Below are 27,223 nucleotides of genomic sequence, written 5' to 3' on the forward strand. Positions count from 1 at the left end.
TTTTTGAATTAACGGCAGGTAAGCCATTGTATAAAATTCGGTTCATTGTCAAATATAGCTCTGGTGTATGTGCTTCGTATGTCATGGGCGTTAAGCTTGTGGAGACCGAAATTAAGTCTTAAACAGCGCATGGAACATGGAGTCAGGCAAGCTGTTAAGGGTATGAGGCCGTCAAAATTTAATACTAGAAATACATGTCGGACAATATCACTTCATACCAATAATAAAACATGTAAACTGTTAGCATCATATGCTGAACTTAAGGACTTGCGTGCAGATGCTCACGTCGTTCTCTGGCGATATATCTATAATTGTCGTATCATTTTGTAACAGGACAATGTAAACATTAAGAGCCGAATATCTGTTTATGCAGCAAGACAGGAAACATAACAGTATTGTGGAAACGTACGGTGATGATAATTACATCTTTGGATATGACTTTTTCCCTAGAATACTAGTATACAATGCATATCAGTGTATGTGTTTTCAGCAAAAAAAAAAAAAATATATTCCAGCGATATGTCATTAACTGCAAAGATATATGATATAATATTTCTCATTCGGTTGCTATCGTTGGCGACCTTCTTTCATGCATTTTTTATTATTAGTGGTAGTACATTTGTATAATTATTTTTGTCAAATTCATATAGCACTATTTTCATGCACATATACACGTTCAAATGTGCTTTATAGAATATATTCAAAAAAGGTACGAACAAAGATATAAACGCCTCTTCAAATTAACAAAATATCAATATAAAGACATATAGATATAACCAAACAAGACAAAGATGGATAGATTTTTTTAAAAGTGATTTATAGATAAAATACTGTTCTAAGAGTTGATATGAAATTGTATCGTCCGTTTTCATAATGTTGTATAAGGAAGCGGAATTTTAACATGCTTTTTGAAAGCAGCCAGTGTGTCAGCTTCGCTAATCACAAGAAGGGAGTTCGAGAGGTAAGGAGCAGTAAACGAAAAACTCCAATTGCCATACATCACAGTTTGTCTTTAGCACTACTCATTTTGCAAATGAAAAAGTGAAAAATATATATATCATATGTCAACAAATTGCTACTTTTAAATTGATAGATATCTGTCTTAAATGGAAATGACATGACATACTACTTTTTAGAAAAACAAAGATCCGTAATATGAGCCGTGCCATGAGAAAATCAACATAGTGGGTGTGCGACCAGCATGGATCCAGACCAGCCTGCGCATCCGCGCAGTCTGATCAGGGTCCATGCTGTTTGCTAACGGTTTCTCTAATTGCAATAGGCTTTGAAAGCGAACAGCATGGATCCTGACCAGACTGCGCGGATTCGCAGGCTGGATTATATTATGGCTAGTTTGGATTAAAAATACTTATCTTAATATTTTTCCCGACAGAAATGCTTCAGAACTGTTTGTACGCCATTTACTGGTAACAGGTCAACGAGCGTATTAAGGGGTTTATTATAGGCAAGAATACTTTTTAGGTTACTAGTAACCGTTCGTTTATAGTAGTTGTTATAAGATCAAGAAAATATATTACTGTAAGAAGAATGTACTTAAAGAGAATTGCTCTTTGTCAAATAATGTGATACATGTCAATGATTATAGATCTCTGTCGTCTTAACTATCCAAAGGCGTCATCTTTGCTACGTCTTTTATTGAATTTAAGATCGTTAAATAGCGCCTTCTCCAGACAATATGATGGCAGGCAATACTATGTAACACTGCAGTTGTCAATATGATCTTGTTTTCTGTGAACGATTGCTGAAACCGCAGATGCAAAGGTGCTTGAAAAGTCTCAAGGCATTAGATACATAAGACGCCTGTCTCAGTAATATAAAGAGATGTTCAAAATTGCAATAGGAGAAAATTTCTTCAAAAAGTAATCTTCCCAATAAGGTAGTGGACCAGTATTGACAATCGCCAAATAAAGTATTTTCTAGATATCATTTCGACATTCTCTCTTTTTTAACAGAAAGCTATGATCACGTTAAGATACAATGCGATGGTACTAACTATTATATTTATGATTTTGGTAAGAGTCAGTCGGTATGTTTTTATCTAATTTCTCGAAGAATTTATATAAACAGCTTAGAAACTTGACACTACGTTCGTACTTATCCGTACTCCAAACTGCGTGTCCGTACTCAATATAACTCGAATGCAAAGTTATTATTCTTGAAATTGTGATCGAGTCCACCAAATTGTGAAATGATATGAACAAGTAATGGTAATTTTATGTTTGTAATAATGAGAGATAAAAAGTCGCTTAAAAACCTTCAGGAGGTGCTTTTGATAGCGTTGTTTATTTCCGGGCCCTGGATACGGATATTTAAAACATGTTTACCATTTCCAAGAACAACTAGAATGGTAAATAAAAAATGTACCGGAATCGTCAAGTCATCACGTATGAAAACAATACATAAATCGTCGTGAAATATATTTTTATGCAAGAATAGCGACAATACACGTTTGTTTTGTGTATTAACATCTGCTGAAGCCCTTGGGATATGTTTGTGACCTCGACCTTCGGTCTCGGTCACAAACAATCCCGCGGGCTTCTGCAGACGTTAATACACAAAAAAACGTGTATTATCCCTACAACATAGCATTTAACTGACTTGAGTTCTTTGATTCTATTTACAAGCAGAATTCTCTTACAGTGGGATATATTTTATATATATGCATTGTCATATATATCAAATTTAGGAAGACTCTCTTTCTGGTTACATTGTTTATTTTTATGCAGTGTTCTGGAATTCATAACAAGTAATGTGTTGTATATCATCTGCGAAACCACAATTTTGTTAGAAACGTTCGGCTTGTTGATTAAGGTTTTCTCAAACTCTTACTGGGAAAGGGGAATGAGGTCTGCCAAAAACAGACATGAATTTTGATATATAAGATTTTAATATATGCAAACATGTACATGCTTGCTAGCTTTCACATAATAGAATTTTATAAAAAAAAAAAAAGAAATAGCATAGATATATATTATATCACATGACGATTGCTCCCGTCTCCAAATATCTATTTCAGTTACTAGTAGCTATCACCACAGCAACAGTCTTTAAATGCCATATAGCGGCAGTAAAAGTCTCCCCCTACTTGGACCTAGTGTTGTTATATTTTCTGGTACTTTAGGATCATTGAAAACATTCTATTTGTTATAAATTTTTTTAGCTTATTCCGGTGCTAGAGGACGCAATGTTCACATACCATAGACTCATTTAGAACAAGTCTGCTATTATGGTGCTTGTTTGCGTTCTATATGTCCATATGAGCCGTGGCATGAGAAAACCAACATAGTGGTTTTGCGACCAGCATGGATCCAGACAATCCTGCGCATCCGCGCAGTCTGGTCAAATCTATGCTGTTCGTTTTCAAAGCCTATTGCAATTAGAGTAACCTTGAAGCGAACAGCATGGATCCTGACCAGGCTGTGCGGATGCGCATGCTGGTCTGCGCATCCATGCTTGTCGCAAACCCATTCTATTGGTTTTCTCATTGCGCGACTCAAATGATCTTTTCACTGATTTTATTATCATGTCTCACAAGAGGATGTTCAAAATGTGTAGTTAAATCCGTAATGCATAAAAAGCAGTAATGCAGAGATGCATGAAATATATATCTAGCATTTATCAACATGCTACCATGAATGTTGTTGTGTTTTAGAATAAAAACTGTATGCATATATAACAGGGTAAATGAAAATATTATTTTGTTCAATAAACTGAGTATTCCCGAAATAACAGACACAAATAGAAATTTGCACGAAAATTGCCAACTGTCATAACGGCTCCACTGCTTTAACTCTTACCCTGCTAAATTTCTGTAATGAACTTGTCCGTCTTTCAATTTGGAAAGTACCATTAACTGTGAAAAGGGGTGTTTACCTAAAATATACTGACTGCAGGTCGAACAGTGCAGATCTTGATCAGACTGCATGGATGTGCAGGCTGATCATAATATACACTTGTCACAAAGGCGGAATAACTTGCCGCTGGCATTTAAGGTTAAAGTAGATGTTTCACAACGAAATTAAACAATTAAAAAAATTACAATGGCTGTACGGATACCAAAAAAAAAGCAGTTTAAAACATCAGTTGTTTAGGTGTAATAATTTTGAAAAGTCTAAGTACTGCTTTCTAGGGATTTCTCGCATAGCAACAAGTTCATATTATGGAAAACATAGTGTCCCATTAAAATGTAAACTTCTCGTCTGCAATTTTAAGGAATGTCAAATGCAAGCAAAATACTTGTAATTGATTGCAACCGAAATGGAGATAAATAAAATAAATGTCTAAAACACAACGTGAATATTGAGTTTTCCCACAGCAATCATCACCTGAAGATGATTAATTGTTTTTACAAGCATTAATCTCGAAAATGAAGTACCATTTTATATTGCGGCTTTTACCATCCACCAGTTTTAATATAAGGCGTAAAAAAATTGCTTGTTTCCGGTATCCCGACCTACCCTAAATTTTTGACCCGACCCTAAATGTTTTTATGGCCTTGGAGAATATTATTTTCAACTTTCTAACAAGAAGTTGCAAAACTGCACTTTTTATGCTTTAAACATGTCCAGTGATGTTAGAAATCAACTTACTGATGCTCAGAAGGCATTACCCCCGTATTTACATTCATTTTTTGACACAAAAATAATTTCCGAAAAGTCTCCCTTAATAAAAAAAAAATCCAAAAAAAAAAAATAATCCGACCTACCTACCCTAATTTTTTTTGAGCATGTTACCGGAAACAAAGATATTTTTTAGGCCTAATACATACATACCGTCAGTTTATGATATGGCTTTACAGACAAGCCTGAATAAAACAGTCATTCAAAGGACCGGCGTAATTCTGCTGCAAAAGACAGGAGGATGCTTAAGACATGTTGAAATCTATTGATTTTTTTTTTTTTGCTGTAACGGATTGCAGCGAAGTAAAAACAATAACTAAATTGATTGGAATAAAGGTCTAAAAATGATTTTAACCTGTTTCTAGTTTAACATGGAAAACAGTAAGTAAATACTGAGATCCCCATATTTGCTAAATAAATGATCTACTTTATGCGTGACCTGGCACAATAAACCAATAACTGTGTGAAAGATTTGATAATTCCTGGTTGCTGACTGGATATTAAAAGACTTGTAGTTCTGCAAATTATTAAATTAGAAACTACATCTTATACTGAAATTCGCTGCGCAGCGCCGTTGGGTTTTCAGATTTGAATTATTTGATTTATTACAACAAACGCTGAAAATATGAATGATTACTTTTTTGTCTGTCAGGAAAAACAAGATTTTTATCTGTGGCCAGTGCAGAGAAGACTAGGGCTGTGCACAATTTCAAATCATAGATTTAATACAGTGTCAGAATTTGCAAGCGAAGCAAGCAGAACAGTTATCAATTTACGGGTGCAGTGTTATTCGTGACTGCGTTAATTGCTATATATATAGATTTTATTTCATCTTTGAATTCCGATGAAAATTAATAGATAAATCAAAGTGTAATTTTCGATTCTGCGCAGGAGGCATTCAGTTATGAGTGATATGTCATGTTACTGTTTGATCTGCCTATTCCATAACAAGATTTTTTTCTTTAGATCTCTTACTCTACAAGACAATACCTTTAATAATATAAATCGACTTTTTTGTTTATTTTAAGATTTGAAGTAATTGTAAAAACCGTTAGCAACCCTCATATTTGCCTACTAAATGATCTACCTAATGGATGCAATTAATAGGTACTGTGCGACCTGGCAAAATTTACAAATTTAAAAATGAGACTAAAAATTGAAAAATCTCTAGCTACGGATTAAATGTGTTTAACTGTCTCTGGTTGTTAACAGTAGGTTTAAACAAGATTTAGCTTACCAAAAGGTTCCTTCTAGCACATATAAAATATTCTTTTTAAGGGATATTGTTTTAGCATAATATTACAAAAGTTTAATAATGCAATGAGAAAAATATGTTTTGTCATTTTTTGTGCAAACTTAATTAGATCTATTTTAGAACTAATCTAAGTATTAACCCAAAGCTGTTTTTTTTTTAATATAAGTAAGTGCAGTACATATTATGCTATTGGAAGCATTTGTCTTGCAGTTTGTATTTCGCTTCCGGATATTTTCATCACGCGACTACACCAGCGAGTACCCGCACACTTAACACAAAGAAATTTCGTACATGCGTTTACGATTCGAAAAACAAATCAGGAAGTAAAAAAGTACGCAAAAGAAATGACTTGCAAATTTGAAACGTTAGAAGCTAAAGGAATCACGTGACCAGGAATTTTATTACGTTTTTTTTTTGGCGGGAGTCTATTTTTAGATGATGCATATTCATTTTATTAATCTCTATTCTTTACTATGATATATTCAATCGAGGAGTTACATGATTTAAACTTTATTATTGTGTTTTCTTGTTCTGTTATTTTACGTAGTTGTATTGCACTATTTAAAGACTGGAATAAAGATTGATTATGCGTAAACACATATTGGGCTAGAGGCTATCTGTAATGAATACTCATGAGTCCAAGATGGCGGCGCCCTACGGGAAATCGGATTCCTTTGACGATACCCTTGTATCCATTACATGCTCAGTCAAGTGTGACATGTTCACCATAAGTGTTCCTTCTCTTGAGAAGGAACAATAAGTTAAAGCCCTGCCCTGCGGCTATTCAAATTCTATTGTGTGTATGCAACCCATGATTACAATAGGTAACAGTTAATGGCCACGTGCCACACTTCAGCACGCAAAAATCCATAGGTATTTACGTAGAATTTTATATAAAATAGACTCTATTTTGACAGGCGTCACTGTTCATAGTCGGGATTTTCATGCTTTTTCAGTGACAGTTTAAGGTTAAATGGTAGGACTGGAGCAGGTCTTTAAACTGCCTATATCTGGCTACTGATTGGATATTTATACTAGTTAAGGTTTAGGTTTGCTTTACTATAAATAATGTTAAGTTATATCAGGAACTAAAAATGATGTTAAGTTACATAAGGAACTATAAATGATGTTAAGTTATATAAAGAACTATAAATGATGTTAAGTTATATCAGGAACTATAAATAATGTTAAGTTATATAAGGAACTATAAATGATGTTAAGTTATATAAGGAACTATAAATGATGTTAAGTTATATAAGGAACTATAAATAATGTTAAGTTATATAAGGTTATATCAGGAACTATAAATGATGTTAAGTTATATCAGGAACTATAAATAATGTTAAGTTATACAAGGAACTATAAATGATGTTAAGTTATATCAGGAACTATAAATAATGTTAAGTTATACAAGGAACTATAAATGATGTTAAGTTATATCAGGAACTATAAATAATGTTAAGTTATACAAGGAACTATAAATGATGTTAAGTTATATAAGGAACTATAAATAATGTTAAGTTATATAAGGAACTATAAATAATGTTAAGTTATATAAAGAACTATAAATGATGTTAAGTTATATAAGGAACTATAAATGATGTTAAGTTATATCAGGAACTATAAATGATGTTAAGTTATATAAAGAACTATAAATAATGTTAAGTTATATAAGGAACTATAAATAATGTTAAGTTATATAAGGTTATATCAGGAACTATAAATGATGTTAAGTTATATCAGGAACTATAAATAATGTTAAGTTATACAAGGAACTATAAATGATGTTAAGTTATATAAAGAACTATAAATGATGTTAAGTTATATCAGGAACTATAAATAATGTTAAGTTATATAAGGAACTATAAATGATGTTAAGTTATATAAGGAACTATAAATGATGTTAAGTTATATAAGGAACTATAAATAATGTTAAGTTATATAAGGTTATATCAGGAACTATAAATGATGTTAAGTTATATCAGGAACTATAAATAATGTTAAGTTATACAAGGAACTATAAATGATGTTAAGTTATATCAGGAACTATAAATAATGTTAAGTTATACAAGGAACTATAAATGATGTTAAGTTATATCAGGAACTATAAATAATGTTAAGTTATATAAGGAACTATAAATGATGTTAAGTTATATAAGGAACTATAAATGATGTTAAGTTACATAAGGAACTATAAATGATGTTAAGTTATATAAGGAACTATAAATAATGTTAAGTTATATAAGGTTATATCAGGAACTATAAATGATGTTAAGTTATATCAGGAACTATAAATAATGTTAAGTTATACAAGGAACTATAAATGATGTTAAGTTATATCAGGAACTATAAATAATGTTAAGTTATACAAGGAACTATAAATGATGTTAAGTTATATCAGGAACTATAAATGATGTTAAGTTATATAAGGAACTATAAATGATGTAAAGTTATATAAGGAACTATAAATGAAGTTAAGTTACATAAGGAACTATAAATGATGTTAAGTTATATAAGGAACTATAAATAATGTTAAGTTATATAAGGTTATATCAGGAACTATAAATGATGTTAAGTTATATCAGGAACTATAAATAATGTTAAGTTATACAAGGAACTATAAATGATGTTAAGTTATATCAGGAACTATAAATGATGTTAAGTTATACAAGGAACTATAAATGATGTTAAGTTATATCAGGAACTATAAATGATGTTAAGTTATATAAGGAACTATAAATGATGTTAAGTTATATAAGGAACTATAAATAATGTTAAGTTATATAAGGAACTATAAATGATGTTAAGTTATATAAGGAACTATAAATGATGTTAAGTTATATAAAGAACTATAAATAATGTTAAGTTATATAAGGAACTATAAATGATGTTAAGTTATATAAGGAACTATAAATGATGTTAAGTTATATAAGGTTATATCAGGAACTATAAATGATGTTAAGTTATATCAGGAACTATAAATAATGTTAAGTTATACAAGGAACTATAAATGATGTTAAGTTATATCAGGAACTATAAATAATGTTAAGTTATACAAGGAACTATAAATGATGTTAAGTTATATCAGGAACTATAAATGATGTTAAGTTATATAAGGAACTATAAATGATGTTAAGTTATATCAGGAACTATAAATGATGTTAAGTTATATCAGAAACTGAACATAGAAATAAAGCTGAGATTTGCTAACACCACTATCATTATGGATTGGCGGGTCCAACAACATGGTTAGAAGCTAGATTAAAACACACAGGATATCAAATTGTCACATTTAGAATTCTATATCGCAGAGACCGACACGCTCTTACTTTGTTTCTTCTTTAACTTCAGCATTAGAAGGAACATGTCAAGAACGTCAAGATCCACTACCCACGGGCCGAGAGTGCCGCAAGGCGTGTGTACACAACAGAGAATGTCGATCGAGCAAGAAAAAATGCCAGTGTGACGGAATCTGTGGCATGAGCTGTATTAAATTAAGTAAGTTATGATCAAAATTTTGCATGTAAAGAGCATTAAAAAAACCTCTTAAGATAAACTAGATGCATAATACTTTGTATTATATTCTAATATGTTTTATATAAATTATCTAAATGTGTTATAGATGATCAAGCACGATTACATATTAACTATTATACAAGAATGAACACTTACCGTTCAAAATATTTGGTATGAAGAATTTGCAGCTCGGTATTAGGAATGAGGACAAAAGAATAAAGACTTAAAAATTTACGATGTAAAATACTGACGCTCTTGGCATTCCGTACTTTCTCTTTGTCAGTAGTTGTTGAAAGAAATAGCGCTGGGTTAGAAAATGATTATTGTTCAGCAACAAACGGAAACAATAATATTAAATAATATTTTTTATTATTAGAGTATTTCTTTGAAATGGCGTTTGCAAACATTTTTTGGATACTAACTTAAGGTAATGTCCAAAATATACCGATCAAGATGATTCGGAGGGTAATATGATTTCTTCCTCTACCACCGGAAGCTGGAAAAGTCGCCATACTGTATTACTTAAATTGTTTTGGCGTGACAAAACGGAACAACAAAATAAACAAAATTTAATTTGTAGCAAGCAGTGAAAATGCGTTTTCAAATTACATCATATGTTGCAGAAAATTTATACGAAGCAAAAACACTAAAAAATTCATTAAAAAATTAAGGTTTTATATCTTCCTGTAGACCAAGAATGCAGACCACTGGCCAATATCCCACATGGTCGAGTAGAAATAAAGCCCAATAACCGCTTCGGCGCCGTGGCCCAGTATTTTTGCGAAGATGGATACAAGCTGCGCGGGGATCAGGCGCGGGTGTGTCAAGGAGACGAAACTTGGAGCGGTTCGATACCCCAGTGTTTTGTCAATCATAACGTCGGTAAGTGTTTGTGTATATTAGCATGTAACGGACACAAGTAAAAGACCACCCATGGACAACCTCTGATTTTGTCCGTCCGCATGCTGGTCTCAAAGAACCCTGACCGGATTGATTTTACGGGGTTTACATATCAGTAATTAATTTTTCACAGGGTTATTGGTCTGTTATGTTTATACATACTTGCAAAGTGATATAAAAATTTGTCTGCACGTAGGTTGTCCTTCCTCCGTCTCCAAAATCCATGGCTGAATGTCAATGTCTGTTTGAATTTAACCGGTACATAGTCTACGTGCGCATTTATGTCTGTTTTAGGGTTGAATAATTTTGATTTATGGCCCTTTTATTTTTATACATATTATGTATACATACATACCATTGTCCATGTCTTTTCTCTCGAAATGTCTGCTGGATACAATCTATGAAGCTGATCTTTTGACTAATTGTGCATATCGTAGTGTAAGAAAAAAAGAACAACTTTGAACTATTGGGGACAGTTTGTTTCCCCCTCCACCCCGCCCCGACACCCTCTCCCCAACCCCAAGAAAAAAGCAACTAAACACTCGTCTAGTTTATATCAAACATACATCTATACTTTTCATTGTTGTTACTTACTTCAGAGAAAGTTGAATGCTCGTCACCGCCTGAAATCTACCATGCGGTCCATGACGGTCCGCCGGACCAGAAAAAGTTTAAACTTGGAAGAATGCTACAATACAAATGCGAACCTGACTTCACTCTCAACAGCGATGCGGTGGTGAGGGCGTGGTGTGTTGGTGGAGGTATCACCGGATGGGTCGGGCCAAACATGACCTGCACACGTAAGGGTAACCAAACGTTCTGCTTTTTTATTTTGCGTTTCTGCTTAGACTGCGGTTCAGATTAAACTGTTATTACAATGCATACTATTAATGCTCGAAATACACAGTATAGTCAGTTTTGCATTTATTTCGTTTCGCAATTTGATAAACAACAAACCTTTTTGCGTCTTTAAAAATTTGCGCTTTGCCGTAGTTACTTAACACCGTTTTGTACAGGAGTTTTGTGTTTACGTGTAGCTTTGATAACAAACAATATCAAAAATAAAAGCCTTCAAAATGTTAACTTATCTCCAAAGCTTAAAACTAACACCATCACTAAAACCCATCCTTCCCTGTATCAGTTAGAGGTATTCATCTTTATCCCCTTCTGAATGCGGAGGAATACTAGTGTTGTGTGGCGTTATCTATTCGTCTATTTCCATACCTAATATCTCAATAAAACATGTTAAAAATGCCAGTTGTATCTTCTCGGCATATCCCGTCAAGATCCGATAAAGCTCATATTGATAACGAAATCCTTACTTTTTGAAATCCGAAAATGTTTGTTTATTAATTTGAGTAAATACACAAGCTTCAGTTTGCATATGATTAATGCATTCAATAAGGTGTCGCAGTCGTCACAAAACGAAGTCCTGACGCCTTCAGATAAAAACAGAACAAGTGTTATTTCATTCATCGTAGAATAAAATCCATCATTACCAAATATACACAAATATTGGGATCATCTTAACATTGCAAAGAATACAAATGTTAAATGACGAATACAAACATATAGTGGTGTACAGATGTACTAGAGATTTAAGCCACTACTTCGTAAGTTCTTGTAAAAAATGCAATATGCAGTATGTTGGACAGACTCTATAGCCGGTTTCACGGCGTATGAATAGCCATAAATTTGACATATCTGTCTTTACAGATCCTGCATATTCCATGTTGGGTGATGGTCATTTTATTCAAGGTGACCATAATAATTGATGATTTTTACATGTATGCCAGTTGATGTGGTAAATAAACAAATTAACCGGTTATACAAGGAAACATTTTGGATTCATAAGTTAAAAATACTAAACCTAATGTAATGAATTTTACATGAGTATGGGTATGTTTAGTACTAATAACGTTTCTTACTACTTATGTTTTATATATATATATATATATAATGTGGTAGGAAATTCAGTATTCTTTTATCCGTATCGTACTTAACTTGTTGTCTGTTATTCACATGTGACTTGTATTAAGTATACATACAAATAATTTATAGGTATACTTAAAAATACTTTACGTTTTTTTCGCTATTCAACGTAACGTTAACTTCGTGACGTCACGACCGTTGTTTTACTATGTAATTATCCTGATGAAGGCGTAAGCGCCGAAACGTTGATAGAAGATGTGTTTTGTTGAATTTTACCATCATAAAATGTTGCTAAAATACTATTTAGAGCACTTTAATATTATATAGGTTATTTAACATTGTTCTGTACAATACGGAGATATATTTGGATGAGTACCCAGCTGAGAAAACCATATTGGACGAGTAGCTAGGCGAGTTTAATATGGTTTTCTCAGCTGGGTACGAGTCAAAATATATCTCGTATTGTACAGAACAATGTTAAATAACCTGTTTATTCTATAATCTATTTTATCTTACAATAATAATAGTTTAAATTAAAAATATTTCACTGAATATTGTATTTCTGCTTTTTCTAGTTTTTCCCAGCTCGGTATGAGTGCAAATATATATTATATAGAACAATGTTAGGCCATAAATAACCTTTTTATTCTATGTTTATTTATTTTCAAACGTAATATACGTAATTCATTGAATGTTATTTTTTTCTGCGTATCATTATTAAAAAAAAGTATATGGTGCGACCTCCCTACAACAGCCATTTGGCAGTTTGGGTGGTAATAATACTTGGCTGAGATATTATGCCCACAAACATTGTCTGCAAGTTTGGTGAAGATCGGATGAAAACTGTTCGACATAAGAGAGCGGACAAGGCTTAATTCCCCGTTTTTCGAGTAATTCAAAGACTATAATCAAAGAGTGCCTGGTACAATTTGGCTGGTTATCGAAATTGGCCGAGATGTTATGCCCACAAACATTGTCAGCAAGTTTGGTGAAGATCCGATGAAAACTGAATTAGAGAGCAGACATGTTTGGATGCTGACCGCCCGTCCGCTGCCATTCATAATCTTCTCCATTTTGTTTCTTAACCGTTAAATAAAAACTGCTGAGGTAGCTATTCAGACAGTCAGGGCTGATATCTTCAAATTTCTAGGTTTCGTCCGGAACGGCTTCTTTTAGCGACTTTTCAAATATTCCAACATCTGATGATCTTTTGTACTGTATTTTTAAGTTTTTGATTATTAACGAACGTTTTAATATCTAAATCAGATAGCATTGCTATCACTTGAATCGTTTTTGTGTGTACTCAAATTAAATCCATATTTCATGCAAGACGCATAATCAAGCTATATACATAGAGCGCCTACTTCATCCGATTTACATTCGGAACATTTTCACGCGTTTCGGGCTTTATCGTATGTTTAACATGGGACTGTTGAACCGTCCAAATACAGAAAATACAGGATTTTATGTACGCGCGTGCGTCCAAATACAGACAATACAGGATTTTTGTACGCACGTGCATCCAAATACCGTAATATATTGTACGGTCACGTGTTGCAAATGAACGTTCGCGATTGGATAGATAAAATATAGAGCTCGCCCATTAATCCTTATGTTCATTATAGACATTAGACCACAAAAACGCCAAATAAAGTTCGGGTCATGTGGCTTCTAAGATTTTTTAAAATGTAATTATTGTGGAACATCTTCCAAACTAACAACTAAATTATGGGCATGAACACAGGTGTAAAAAAGGTTTGTTTACATTTCTATAAATGCAAAACTTCTCCTTGAATAGGCTACAAAGATGTCAAGTATAGGTTCAGATTGAAATAAAAACAGAAACTGACTTACATAAAATATATAAATGCTACTTGAACTTGGCAAAAGGAGGGGTTCTTTTTCTCTGCCATTATCCGACTAGCCTGGGAGTGCTACTTGCTTGCCTATTTTAGAATTTTCAATAACTTTTACCTTGACAATTTCAAGTTTGCTAGAGTATTATTTTCAAAATTGATTAAGTTCTAAATCCATTATCAAGAACTAGTTCGATTTTAAGAGATTTTTTCCATTGGTTTGAGATATATTCATTTGATGTATTAACTTACATTCATGATAAATTTCATATGAATAACTACTGTTTAAACTAAAAGAAATTAAACTCGGAAATATGTATTTAGGCCCACTCTCAAGCAATATATTATTGTTAGATTTTTAAATGCAGAAAATCTTCATCAAATGTATTCAACTTGGCTAAATATATTAACTAGATGTAACTGAGCATGTATAGGTACTTTCACAATCAGATGTCTTGTAGCAACTGTCATCTGTTATAAAAAAGAACTGTCGTTGTTTAGTGGTAGTACACATCCATACTGTGTTTAGCTCTACATGTGTTAAGAATATGCTACTTCTGTCCTGGCATATAAATCGTGTATTGTTCATACGTACAAAAAATATTAAGTTACTGTGAATTGACAATCCATCTTTTAAAATAGAGATACCAAGTTGCAGCGGGATAAGCAAGATGTCCGAGCTATCCAGGATTTTGAGATATCCGAACTGAAAATGCATAGGGAAAACGACAGGGGACAACATTACTTGCTCGGTCGAGCCCAGGCGCTCGAGCCGTTTGCTGCTTTGGCGATAGGTCTTTTATTGAATGAGTCTGGGTATTTTATGTTTGTTTTGCAGATGCCGGTTGTCCAAGACTAGAAGACATTCAGAACGGCTGGGTAGAGCAACATCCGTCTAATAGTATTGGCAGTGTCGCAGTCTATCACTGTAAACGGGGATTTTTCCTGGCTGGCAGGGAGAAAAGAAAATGTCTGAGTGGGGCAAAGTGGGAGGGAGTGCCCCCTAGTTGTGAGGCCGGTAGGTATAAACTGGATCTTTTTATTTCCATTTAGCAACCGATTAGGAAAATTATTTTGATGTTTCATTAAATATTGTAAAGATATAACGTAAGCATGTTTTATTAAGATATTATTGAAGTTCCATAGCGAACAAATCACAAGTGGACTTGCAATTTTTCGAAATTGCATCACCAAAAATGACATGGATGTACAAATGAAAACACACAATGGTTTTGTCTGTAAATAAAGAGAAGCAACTTTAATTGAAAAAAAAATCTATTAACAGATACAAGATGCTCGAATCATCATAAAATTGCTACTATTGTTGAACTTTAGTGACATGTGGAGCGCCACCGAATATCGAGCATGCACAACACGATGGTGATCCAACCCAGCCAATGTTCCCGTCTGGTGAGCAGTTACTCTACACGTGCTCCTATGGTTACTATGCGGACGGACAACCACGTGCTATGTGTAGTGGAGAAGGAAAATGGATTGGGCTTACTTTGCTTTGCTCACGTAATTATTTTCGCCCATTTCTTAAATTAATATTATATGACTTTACTTGTTTAAAGCCGTGCTCAAATACCCTATCCGAAGTTACAGGTAAAAAATGTTATTCAAATTGTTTCTTTCAAAATACGGCAATTGAAAGAGGTCTCTTATTATGAAAAAAAAAATGGCCAAACATCCAAATTATATATTTAGCGACTCCAGGTTTAAGATGTTCTTTCATTTATCAAATAATTAAGATATTCGAGTACTTTGTCGCCTGGCTTACCTCATTCCATAGTTCAGATGCGCAGGAATTATACCACAAGGGCCGTAGCCCTAGTAAATATATTTCAGTACTAGAACATTTTCGATTACCCTTATTGGTGCATGTCCATGTAACACATATGCTATCGCACGAAGCTTTCTGTAAAAATGCCCTTGGATTATATGAACTATTTTAGTGATAGATTTTTTATATTTGAAACAAAGTGAAAGTCTCCCGTTTTTTATGCTTTACAAAGCAAAACCGCAACATTTTAATATAATGGACCCACAATGACTGTTGGTAATTTATATTCAACTGATTATTTTCGGTATGCTTTGATTGTTAATATTTTGCAAACGAGCACAATCGGGGAATGCAGAAGCCATTTGTAAACGTAGAGTACGGAATCAAACGTAGATTGCCGTTAGACATTAGTACAGCACGTTTTTTATTTATTTATTTATTTATTTATTTATTTATTTATTTATTTATTTATTTTTTATTTTATGTTATCTTCAACAAAGAATTTTATTAAACCCTGAACTTTCAAAACTTAAAGGTATATTTGTAGAAAAAAACTTCGTGTGCTTGATATTTTGCTATACATATCAGAAAAAATGGAACCTCAGAAAAGTTTTCGTAATGGAAATCTATGTAAAAAAATCACAATTTTGAAATTCTAACAAATTTCCGAGTGTCATTATGGAATCAACACCTTAAATGCTTTTGAACTGAATTTCTTTCCTTGCAGCAAGAAGCTGTGGATTTCCTGGAGACATTGACAACGGTTGGCGTACAGGTTACGCCTTCACCTATCCGAACAAGGTCAACTATTACTGTCATGACGGCTTCGAACTTATAGGTGATGGATACCGGACTTGTCAGGCAGACGGCATGTGGACGGGAAATAAGCCTTCATGTGAACGTGAGTAATACCAGATCATATTCCTTTGACTCCTCCAAACGATTTTCACGCACTCTAAGTCATTGGAGTGAAAAAAGTAGTGTTTCGGATTTTAGAACGTGTGCTAAGTGTTCTGAATAACCCTGGTGCAGGCAAAACTGTCACCCGATAAATATTTACGTCAAATGAAAGGTTCCTACTAGCCATCTATTTTCTTAATAGTGCTGGCTGCCGCACAAGAATACTGTTCTGTATTATTCCTTGAAGGCAATCAGAAGTTTAGAACAATGTTCTTGGTGGTGAAAAGAATATCGTTCTTTATCTAAATGTGTAATATTATTTTTAGCTTTCTGTTGTATGTAAACGACAAAATGATATAGCCGTCGCGGCATGCTGTCAAAAAGTGTCAAGCTTTAGATTGTCGACAGTATGGTAGTAGAAAATATCTTGCTTATTGCGAAGTCATTTTGGATAGAAATATCGGGATTGTGCGTTGGTATAAACGTTTAAAAGTGTCAGTAATATCCACCTTATGCTATATTTCTGTCTTGTTTCTTTCAGCTGTAACATGTCCGAGTCTCTTTGCCCCGGTATACGGCCATATGTACGGAGATGGGACGGGCTATGGAACGGTTATTAGATTTGAATGCGATGATGGATACAAGAACGTTGGGTCAACCGAAAGACGTTGCCAAGCCGACCGAACATGGAGCGGACATTCAGCGAAATGTGAAGGTTACAAAGGTTCTTATGTTTTACTATAGAAATGCAACAATTGTCTTTAAATTTTAGATATTCATTACTAGCCTTTACAACATAAAAGATTTGACATCAAAAAGTTCTAGATTGCTGATTCGAAATCAAACATGGAGACGTTTGCTGTAGGAACGTAATTATTATGATTTTTGTATTATAATTATTAACTTGAAATTGTGTCGTTGTGTTTTGATTGTGTTGTATGTTTCCACGTTAAAAATGCCAACGCCATAAGAAGAGGTCCATAATTTGTGATTTGTTTAAACAAAATCTTAATATATACATTGAAGATACAATGATTAATTAATTTATACAGATCTTTAAAAATTGTCCAACTGGATTCGTAGGCTACTATTCTTCACACATGCCGACGTATTGTTAAAAATGACGTAGTTTTCATGAGTTGGGGGCGGGATGGGGGACGGTTTGAGGCGGTGCGGGGTGGTGGGTTAGAGGCTGGGCAGCGTATTTTCAATTTTCTCAGTATCGAACGGGAAATTTAAAAAATGTTGATAGAATCTTCCAAGCTGGAAGTTATGAGGGACAATTTCTCTTAACGTTAGATTGAAAAATTATATTTCATATACCAGTATATTACATAAGAATAGGAAATTTGAAAATTTAAACATCACAAAAGCTTATAAACCTAATCAAAATATAAATAAGCTGCTACTTATATTGTGCTTAGAATGAACTCTTGGCTTGTTGTTTGCTATTAAGAAAACAATTACAGTTCGTTTAATGGGTCAGCCGTGTTGATGTACTTATAAAATAGACTTGCCGGTTTAAAGGTTAGTCAGGTCTACGGATATGTATTGTATTTTGCCATCTGAATATTACTATAAAATGCTTCTTCCCCTTCCGTTTGGATCCGTTCATGTTTACAAACACGTTTGTTTATTTTATAGACTGTACATGTATATTTCTCTCTGGAATTATTATTTATATGAAACAGACGATTGTATAATTTATAAGCGTTTATATCGTATGTATTCTTTTAACAGAGATAAACTGTGGATGGCCTGGACCTTTTTACAACGGCTATCTGATAGGGCACAAGACCACTGTCGGTTCAACTATCTTCTTTAGGTAAGTGTCCCCTGTTAGAGCCGTTTTGCGTATACACAGACTAATGATAATTGTCCATCGATTTTAAAACGTAACATGATGTAGTTTTTTTCACTTTATGAAACTGTCAATAAATGTTGCTTAAATTGTAAACTATTTTTATTAGATATCTAGAATTTTGATCACATAAATGGCTGCCAGTTTTGTCAAGGGAGATAAACATTATAACAAAAAATCGTAAACATATTTATCACATGTTGACGTCGCGTGAGTGAATAAAACCATTCACATTTGATAATACACTTGTGTAATAAAGCTTTGACGTTGACGTCTATAGGAAAAGTTGGTCGAATTGACTTGTTTATAATAATTAAAGAAATAGATTTTTATGTTTCCACATGAAAAGCTAACGTGTGATAAAAAGAATATTACATTTGTGACCTTCCTCATCGGATTTATTTAACTCGTTGAATAAGATTGATAAAATGCTCGGCAGAGCCTCGCATTTTGTTATTTTATGCAATATGAAAAGACACTCGTGTAATATCTTCTTTGTAAAACCACAGAGCCAGTACATAAGGTATGATGAATGCACAACAAAGACACATGCACAACATCACCCGTTCAGTTATTCGGAAATATGTAACATTTGACAATATCTTCTTAGAAAGAGCATAATAACACAATAATTGGTGAAAAAAAAAAGAAAATTGGACTAAAATAAAATAAAAAAAAGATACCATGACACGTACTATCAAATTAACAACACGGCAACCATTTTGGGAACATCAACGTCATCGTCCATTCCGTATACGGTATACGCATTATATGAAAAGTGTTTTTATGGCAAAAACAATTGAGCCATGTCATGAGAAAACCAACATAGTGGGTTTGCGACCAGCATGGATTCAGACCAGCCTGCGCACCCGCGCAGTCTGGCCAGGATCCATGCTGTTCGCTAACAGTTTCTCCAATTCCAGTTGGCTTTAAAAGTGAACATCATGGATCCTGATCAGACTGCGCGAATGCGCAGGCTGGTCTGGATCCATGCTGGTCGCAAAGCCACTATGTTGGTTTTCCCATGTTACGTCTCAATTAAATAGGGAACTAAAATTAAATGATAACACTTCAACAGTATATTTCATTATTACATAAGAACCTTCAAAATATAATTATCTAAATTTTAATTCATTCGTTGATTTATTACATATGACGAAACTTAAATAAGGACGGTTTTACCATTCGTTTACTTCCGTCACAATTTGTTCTTTAACTAAAAGTTTGAATCATTTTACGTACTTCTCACACATCTGAATATATGTGCATTTTTATAAGATTGTCATGGAAACTCTATTTTCTTTATATGTTATCACTGTCTGAAACTTTTGTAGTTTAGTAAATTAATTTTCTTCTGTTTTATATTCATGGCGGCCACTCCTGTAGTTCTGTTTTTGTCAGTGTTATTTTCTTTCCAGTTCGCTGATTTTAATTAATAGAGAGTTTGAGATTTCAACCTTCGCCTTCCCCTTCAACGTCTCTTGCGAAGTTAACGTATGAAGTTGAAGTTCGATTAAAATTCCTTGAGATTTCAAACATTAGAATGAACCTTACTTCTTTTAATCCGCCCATTCAATTTATCCGTAATTATGATCGTTTTTTTCGTGCATTTTGATACCAATTGTCCTAAAGGGCAGGAATTTTACAAGAGGTTTTAAAAATGAAAAGAATGAAAATTAAATGAAAAAAAAAAAACATTTCAATTAATATAATCATCGCATGGATATTAGAGCGATTACCTAAATAAACAACAACAACAAAAAAAAAAAAAAACAGAAATCACGATAAAACAAAGTGAACAATGTAAAAACTCGTTAGTGTTGCTCCAAACATTTAGGTTTTGTACAAAATTATGTCAGTATACAATGCACGATTGTAAATCATACACGAGAGGAAATAAAAATGATTATTACATACCTAAAGTCATTTTACATTGGGTTTCAATGGAGTGCGATCGTGCAATATTTTTCCATATCATGACGTTGAACGCTTTCATATCGGACTAGTCCCAATCCGTGACTCTAGTTACCTCCCCTGACGGTCCGTCCATTGCGAATCTCGTTTCTTTAGATTTTTGTTGCTATTGTGTATTTGTTTAATTTGTAATTTATGCAACATTTTGTTTACTTTTACACTTTGATTAATCTGACCTATTAGATACTGGCACGTAGTAATTTATCAGACTGAAATGAAATGAAAGTTATAATTACGTCATGAGTTGGACTAATATAGGACGTGGAATGTTTTCTTAACGTTGTAATGGAAAGAATCGCGTGACGTCCATGGCGTCCACGCGCACGTTGCGACAACAAGTTGACGTCATTTTCGCGGAAAATATTAATGCGCGTCAGTTTGATTTGTTTATTGCATTTTCGGAGAATTTTTTTCCGTATTTTTTCCTGTCTTTCGTGACAGAACGATAATTTAGATATAAATTAATCATTTGATAGTGGATATGTAATAAAAAGGTTATCAACTTTGTATGTGGATATATGCTCTCGTTCTTTCGCGGACAATATTGCGCTCCTAAAGTCGCGCAATATTACCGCTGCAGAACTCGTGCATATATCCACATACAAAGTTAATAGCCTATTATGATCATATCAAAGTGATAATGACACTCTGTATAAGGCCAAACTCTCAGACAGCACAATATGGTTTTAATATACTATTTTATAAGTAAAGCATCTGCGGATCCAGGACTTTTTGTTAGAGGGACACCAACATTAAAGAGGGGGTCACCCATTTCAATGGGGGGGGGGGGCGGGAGGGGGAGGGGGGAGTAGGTAGGGGTAGGGTAGGGTCACACCGAGTTTCAAGACTGACTTTCTTTGTAAAATGTAAGAATCAAAGGGGGAATTAACCCACAATGTCTCTCTGCCAGGCTCTGGTTCCGTGCATTTAAAAAATGGAGTTATCCCATACGGCTAACAGGAAAAGTCTCTCATCATGATATCATAAATCTGAAATTGTCTGATACTTCAAAAGAATTTTCAGTCTAACTAGTACCATTTTATGTTAATAATTAAAACGCAATTGTCGTATTAAGTGTCCGACAGAAACAGATTGGTTTTATTTGGATGTGAAAATAAAATGTTCCACCAAATGATAATCGCGCGTAATTATTTATTTTTCAAGTAAAATAACTGTCATGCTATGTGCCTCCATCCAGATTTCAGTCTTTGATGCCGAGTATGTGGACAGAGTAGATGTAAAAAGAATGAAGTTTCGACTTTCGTGATATCACATCTTCGGACGTTCAAAACTTCACTTCATACGACAAAAAGGCCCATCTGGTATAATCGATACCGCCTGGGGACACAAATATGCCGTAGAAGTTAAAGTTTGAACAAAATCTCAAAGTTTCTCAAAATCAGTTGATAACTTTATACTTCCAGGTTCAATTCAATGTATTTAGTTAAAATGATTAGCCATACAAAACTTCATTATTCTTATACCTATTGATAGTGTTTCACATCAAATTTAGTCTAATTATATATATGGATAATCAAATAACTTAATAAGCAGAAATCCTGAAACTAAGCTTTTTATTTCGCATAGTAATAAAGCGAAGTCTTAGGCTTACGTGATATTACATGGAAAACTTTAGTAGCAACGTGTGATTTAAATAAATTACACGCATGTCGGTGACGTTTTACCCAAAATATATATGAGAGACGTTGAAGGGGAAGGCGAAGTTTGAAATCTCAAACTCTCTAATATTTTAACCAAAACTACGTGATACACCATCTACACAGTAAAGTAAAATAAAGAAATAACCCTTTCCTGTTAATCACAAAGATGATATTTCTACAATCATAAGGAAAGAAGGAAATCATATTAAATGAAAAATTTACATTTGCCTGAAATTATGCATGTACAATGTATACATTTTAGTTGCAACACACGCACATCGTTTGAGGGGGACACTTTTCAGACCCAGTGTTTGGACACCGGCGAATGGTCCAACAAACCACCAATATGCTGGGGTATGTACCGTACTTCACTCATTTTTGTGCGGTTTCTTACTGCGAAAAAATATTTTTTTTTAGGTACTTTAGCAGTTTTAAAATTATACAAAAAATAAAAGTAAGTTTACAGTATATGGAGAAATATATATGTCATTTTATGTTATATACGGTTGTTTGTCCGTTTTTTGTATGTAATTAATACCTTAAAGACCTAGTCCTACCATTTAGCCTTAAATTGTCACCGAAAAAGCATGAAAATCCTTAATATGAACAGTGACGCCTGTTAAAATAGAGTCTGTTTAATATAAAATTCTATATAAAGTACCTGTGGTTTTGCGTGCTAAAGTGTGGCGCATGGCCGTTAACTGTTACCTATTGTTATCATGGGCTGCACACACACAACAGAATTTGAATAGCCACGGAGCAGGGCATAGAGACACAACTTTATTAAATAAAACAAATTTGATTAGTATTACCTACCTGATACTTCTTCGACGGTATCTTCTTTTCTTGTCATACTTTGATAGGAGATCTCATTTGTGTATGATTATAAATTTTGATCGGACTGCATTCGTTAAGCTGGCTTGATATGCTTCCGGGCGCGCATGCGCACTTAAGTTTCACAAGGCATTCCTAACTTTTCAGGCCAGTGCCAAGTTCCAGCCATACCCAATGCTACTTTAGTTGGTGGACGTGAGTTAGCCTACGTGAATCACGGCACGGAAGTTCAGTTTCAGTGTAAAGGCGGACTTGTACCACGTGATTCGTCAAGCATGAAATGTAATAATGGAACATGGTCCAGTTCCGCCGAATGTATGCCGGGTACGTAACATGCGGTAAAGTGACGGCTTCATTTTCACTTTGTTTATGTCATGTACAACATGAAACATTTTTAAATATCAAATGTAATTATGATAGCAAGGTGAGCACAGTGGTTTATTTGCCACAAATAGGTCATAGTTATATCCATTTACTAAATTATAAATGATTGGACATGTTTGATAACATATATATTTTAAAAGATGATTAATGAAACTTCAGAATAAGAAATGAAGGCTTTGAGATTCACACGAGGTGTCATTGGTTATTGTTTCGCATTTCATTATGTCCCTTTCCCCGATCTTGTTTTTCGTCAACATGAATATCTAGAACAAGTTAATTATCATTTTCACCGTACTACGAGTATAACTATATGTACCCATAAGCCAAAATAAATTGGTTTCCTTGTACATTAGAATAAAAATGTAAAGTTTGAACTAGTGGAGTTCTTTCGATAATACTACCTACTTTTATTCTAAAGGGAAATACTGGTGGAATAGTGGACGAAATATTGATGGAAAATAATAATAGATTAAACAAGTCTTGAACATACATACATAATGTATAAAAGTACTTTATTATTCACTTCTGCAATTCCTGTATATGAAATCTTTGAAACGCATATTTTTGAAACACATTTTTATTCTAATGAATAAGCAAATTAACTTTAAGAACAGATAAAAATATATTTTGGGTATTTTTCCTCTATTCAGCACCATGCCCCTCTGCTCCTCCGCACGTGCACAATGGAATGCGTATCTACATGGGCAAAGAGCACGGTTTCAGGGCAAAGTATAAATGTTTTGCTGGTTTCCGTCTTACGGGCATGAATGGAACATACCTGACCTGTGAGTTTGGGGACTGGAACGGTGGGAGACCACACTGTGAGGAGTGTAAGTTATGCCATTACTAAGTTAAGAGTTTACATTAGATTATTGAGTTTCTGGATTGTGATAGTTTATAACATTTATAGAGACCTCTGTCAGATTTGGCGCCTAACAAGATTCGAACAATAAGGTTAAAAACAAGAATCTAATTACTGTTAAGGTTTACTATTAACCTTGAATGTTTCTCATTGCAGAGTTGGTGCAGCCGTTCTGCGCATGCGCGGAATTATCATCAAATGGAACGCACGGCAAAAATACTCATTTTTTTGCATGTCCGCACGCATTTAGTGTATAATGTGCATAATATACTGACTAAAGGTTAGGGTTAGAATCACCATGGTTACAAAATATATATATTTAAGGTGTTTTTGTTCAAATTTAGTTAATCCGGTATATACCGGAGTCTGTAATATATCACGGGCCCACCAACTCTGTATTTAGTCACAGCCATTAACCTTTAGCTTACTCGCGGTCAGAAATTCTGCCTTAAAGTTTGCGACCGCTGCAGACCAAAATGGGCGTACAGGCTGATCTTGGTCTGCACTGTTCATTATTTTCAGTGAACACCCTTCCGAAAAATAAATGGTATTGCTCAAACAGAATGAAGGACCAGTTCATTTTCGAAATTTAGCAGGCTAACGTTTAAGTTATGGCAAGTGAAATTGTCAGATTTTTGGGTTAAGAGAGAATAGTTTAAATCTGGTACAATATAGTTGGTCTGAATCAGAGGTATTCCATAGAAAAGCCAAGCAATAAAAGACGAAAAACATAGAATTTCAATCAATCAAAAAAGAAATTAATCATTTTTATATTAGAAAACAAGAAATGATATCACGAAATTGAATTCTAGATATCAAGAAATCATTTATTGATATAAGAATGTGTGTAAATATGATAAGTAAGGTGCTTAATACAGTCCAGTATATGAGATGAACGCAAGAAACATACAAAAACGCTTATCTTGACAAAAGTGAAAGTATATTTCCGGTGTTTATTTACACAATGTTTCAGCATCCAAAGAGGGTATATTGTCTCATTTTATTATATTTATAATTGTGTAGATTTCTTTTTACAGTCTATTGTCCAAACCCTGGAACCATTGCTCACGGACAGGTCTATAAGAAGAGCTTGAAAAGAAGATTTGATTTTAAACCGTACATACGCTCGATACGGCACGGTGACAGACTGGAATTCGACTGCGATATTGGCTACCGAATCACTGGTCCAGGTGGCGCTACTTGTGTCAATGGACAATGGCAGCCTCCTCTCAGTGGTACAAAATGTGAGCCAGCAATTCATCCGCCGTTCCGGAAGCTGTGGACACCTATTCCAAATATCTATACAAACAACTGAGAAAAAAGTCAGAAAATAATTGAATACGATCTCATCGATGTAAAAATATTATCAGAAATCCATCATAAACATACAATGATTCTATGCAATATTTGCATATATGCAAATTATGGTATATGCTTGTTTGCTTTGCTACAACTCAGCTGAAATGGCTGAAAATATTGGCTATGTTTTTGATTTTAGTGAAATTCCTTCTAATAACAAATTCATAAGATGTCCTTTTGACTGAAATTATAGACATATTTTCAATGTTTTATTTTTTCGGTATCTGGAGAAAGGAGAAAGGTAAAGTTAGAAACAGCGTTGGAAAAGTTCCGCATGACATTATTCTGAAGGGTCATACTAAAGTAAAACAATCACTATGGAACCAGCTTGTGAAAAGTCGAAAATTGAACCCAGAAACTCGCCCATGTCAGAAATAAATCATGAATTCTCTTCATTGTTATATGACTTATATTACAACGTCGGTCTAGCTTGACCTATCAGTTTATAACAGAAAATGCCATTAAGTGCAAAAGACGTCAAGCATTTTTGTTTGTCATAAAAATAACCCATAGAGAACTCAATTTCTTGATAATAATTATAGTTGTGTTAACATGTTTAAAAGCTATATGATAATTCTACAAGTTGAAGCATGTCCGGATAGAGTTTAAATATATCATGTTCTTCATCAGTTCGACTCTGGATAGATGTAGTAAATTTATGAAAGTATATGCTTCAGTTAGTCAAAATAACAATAAATATAAGCAGACGATTAAAATAAATGTCTTTTTTTTCTGGTTACTTATACGTTTTAATGAACTAAACGTTCTTCTTAGCTGGGCGTCAGTTTTCAGTGACTTTAATAAACTATCTTAAGCTCAGAATTTATACTGACACACCTGACCAGTAAAATTTATATTTCTACTCATTTTGTAAAAGGTTGTATTGTTCTTGATGCTATTGTTATTGTGTTTGGTCGAACCTTTTTATTGTCTGAATATCAAATTACTAGATCTGGTACTGGTGTACGTGTGATGCCCAATTCACTATATCGATCGTTTAAAAAAAAAACTGAATTATATTTCCTAAAATATTTGTTTAAAGGATTATGTGCCGGACACTTAGAATTGAAATTTTAACGAGGTATAAATGTGGGTAGGGTATGCTTTCGCAAGATGTTTTCTTTTGCTTTTGCTCTGCGGTACTGCGGCACTGTACTAATCTACTTAGACAAAGCCTGTAAATGTACAATGATTTTCATTCATATTTTGAATATTGCTGTTGTGCTATAACTCTGTTGTGCTAGTTTTATGTTATGTAAATTTAACATTTTTGAATGACTTGTACGAAAAGTGAAATAAATAAAATTAATTTTATGTAATGTTTTTATGTTTCTGTTTTTTATTAGTTTTTTTACATATCTAGACCCTGTAATATTTCAAACCTACAAACAGTTGTAAATGAATATTCACTTAAAGGAAATTTAAAAAAAATAAATTCAAAATTTACTATATAACTATTTTGTCGTAAAATTCGTATAAACAACAGTAGCATATTAGCGCCTTACT

At 33.6% G+C, this 27,223-nt stretch overlaps 1 protein-coding gene across 1 annotated transcript; it reads left to right on the forward strand.

The window, feature by feature from the left end:
* LOC128549126 (protein lev-9-like) lies at nt 1-27,036 on the forward strand. The gene is made up of 13 exons (XM_053525434.1): nt 1-18; nt 9,247-9,393; nt 10,102-10,293; nt 10,911-11,117; nt 14,938-15,117; nt 15,435-15,617; nt 16,610-16,783; nt 17,324-17,506; nt 18,523-18,607; nt 22,541-22,632; nt 23,260-23,436; nt 24,147-24,326; nt 25,396-27,036. The coding sequence occupies exons 2-13, from the start codon at nt 9,375-9,377 to the stop codon at nt 25,671-25,673; spliced, it is 1,950 nt and encodes a 649-aa protein (XP_053381409.1). The 5' UTR covers nt 1-18; nt 9,247-9,374; the 3' UTR covers nt 25,674-27,036.
* Nucleotides 27,037-27,223: the final 187 nt, after the last annotated feature.

Source organism: Mercenaria mercenaria, chromosome 15 (genome assembly GCF_021730395.1).
Source record: "Mercenaria mercenaria strain notata chromosome 15, MADL_Memer_1, whole genome shotgun sequence".
NCBI classification, from domain to species: domain Eukaryota; kingdom Metazoa; phylum Mollusca; class Bivalvia; order Venerida; family Veneridae; genus Mercenaria; species Mercenaria mercenaria.

Excerpts from the sequence above, each read along its gene's own strand:
- LOC128549126 (XM_053525434.1), top strand. Across the intron at positions 23,437-24,146 it reads TTCCGCCGAATGTATGCCGG|CACCATGCCCCTCTGCTCCT; the intron begins GTACGTAACATG and ends TCCTCTATTCAG. Across the intron at positions 24,327-25,395 it reads GAGACCACACTGTGAGGAGT|TCTATTGTCCAAACCCTGGA; the intron begins GTAAGTTATGCC and ends TTCTTTTTACAG.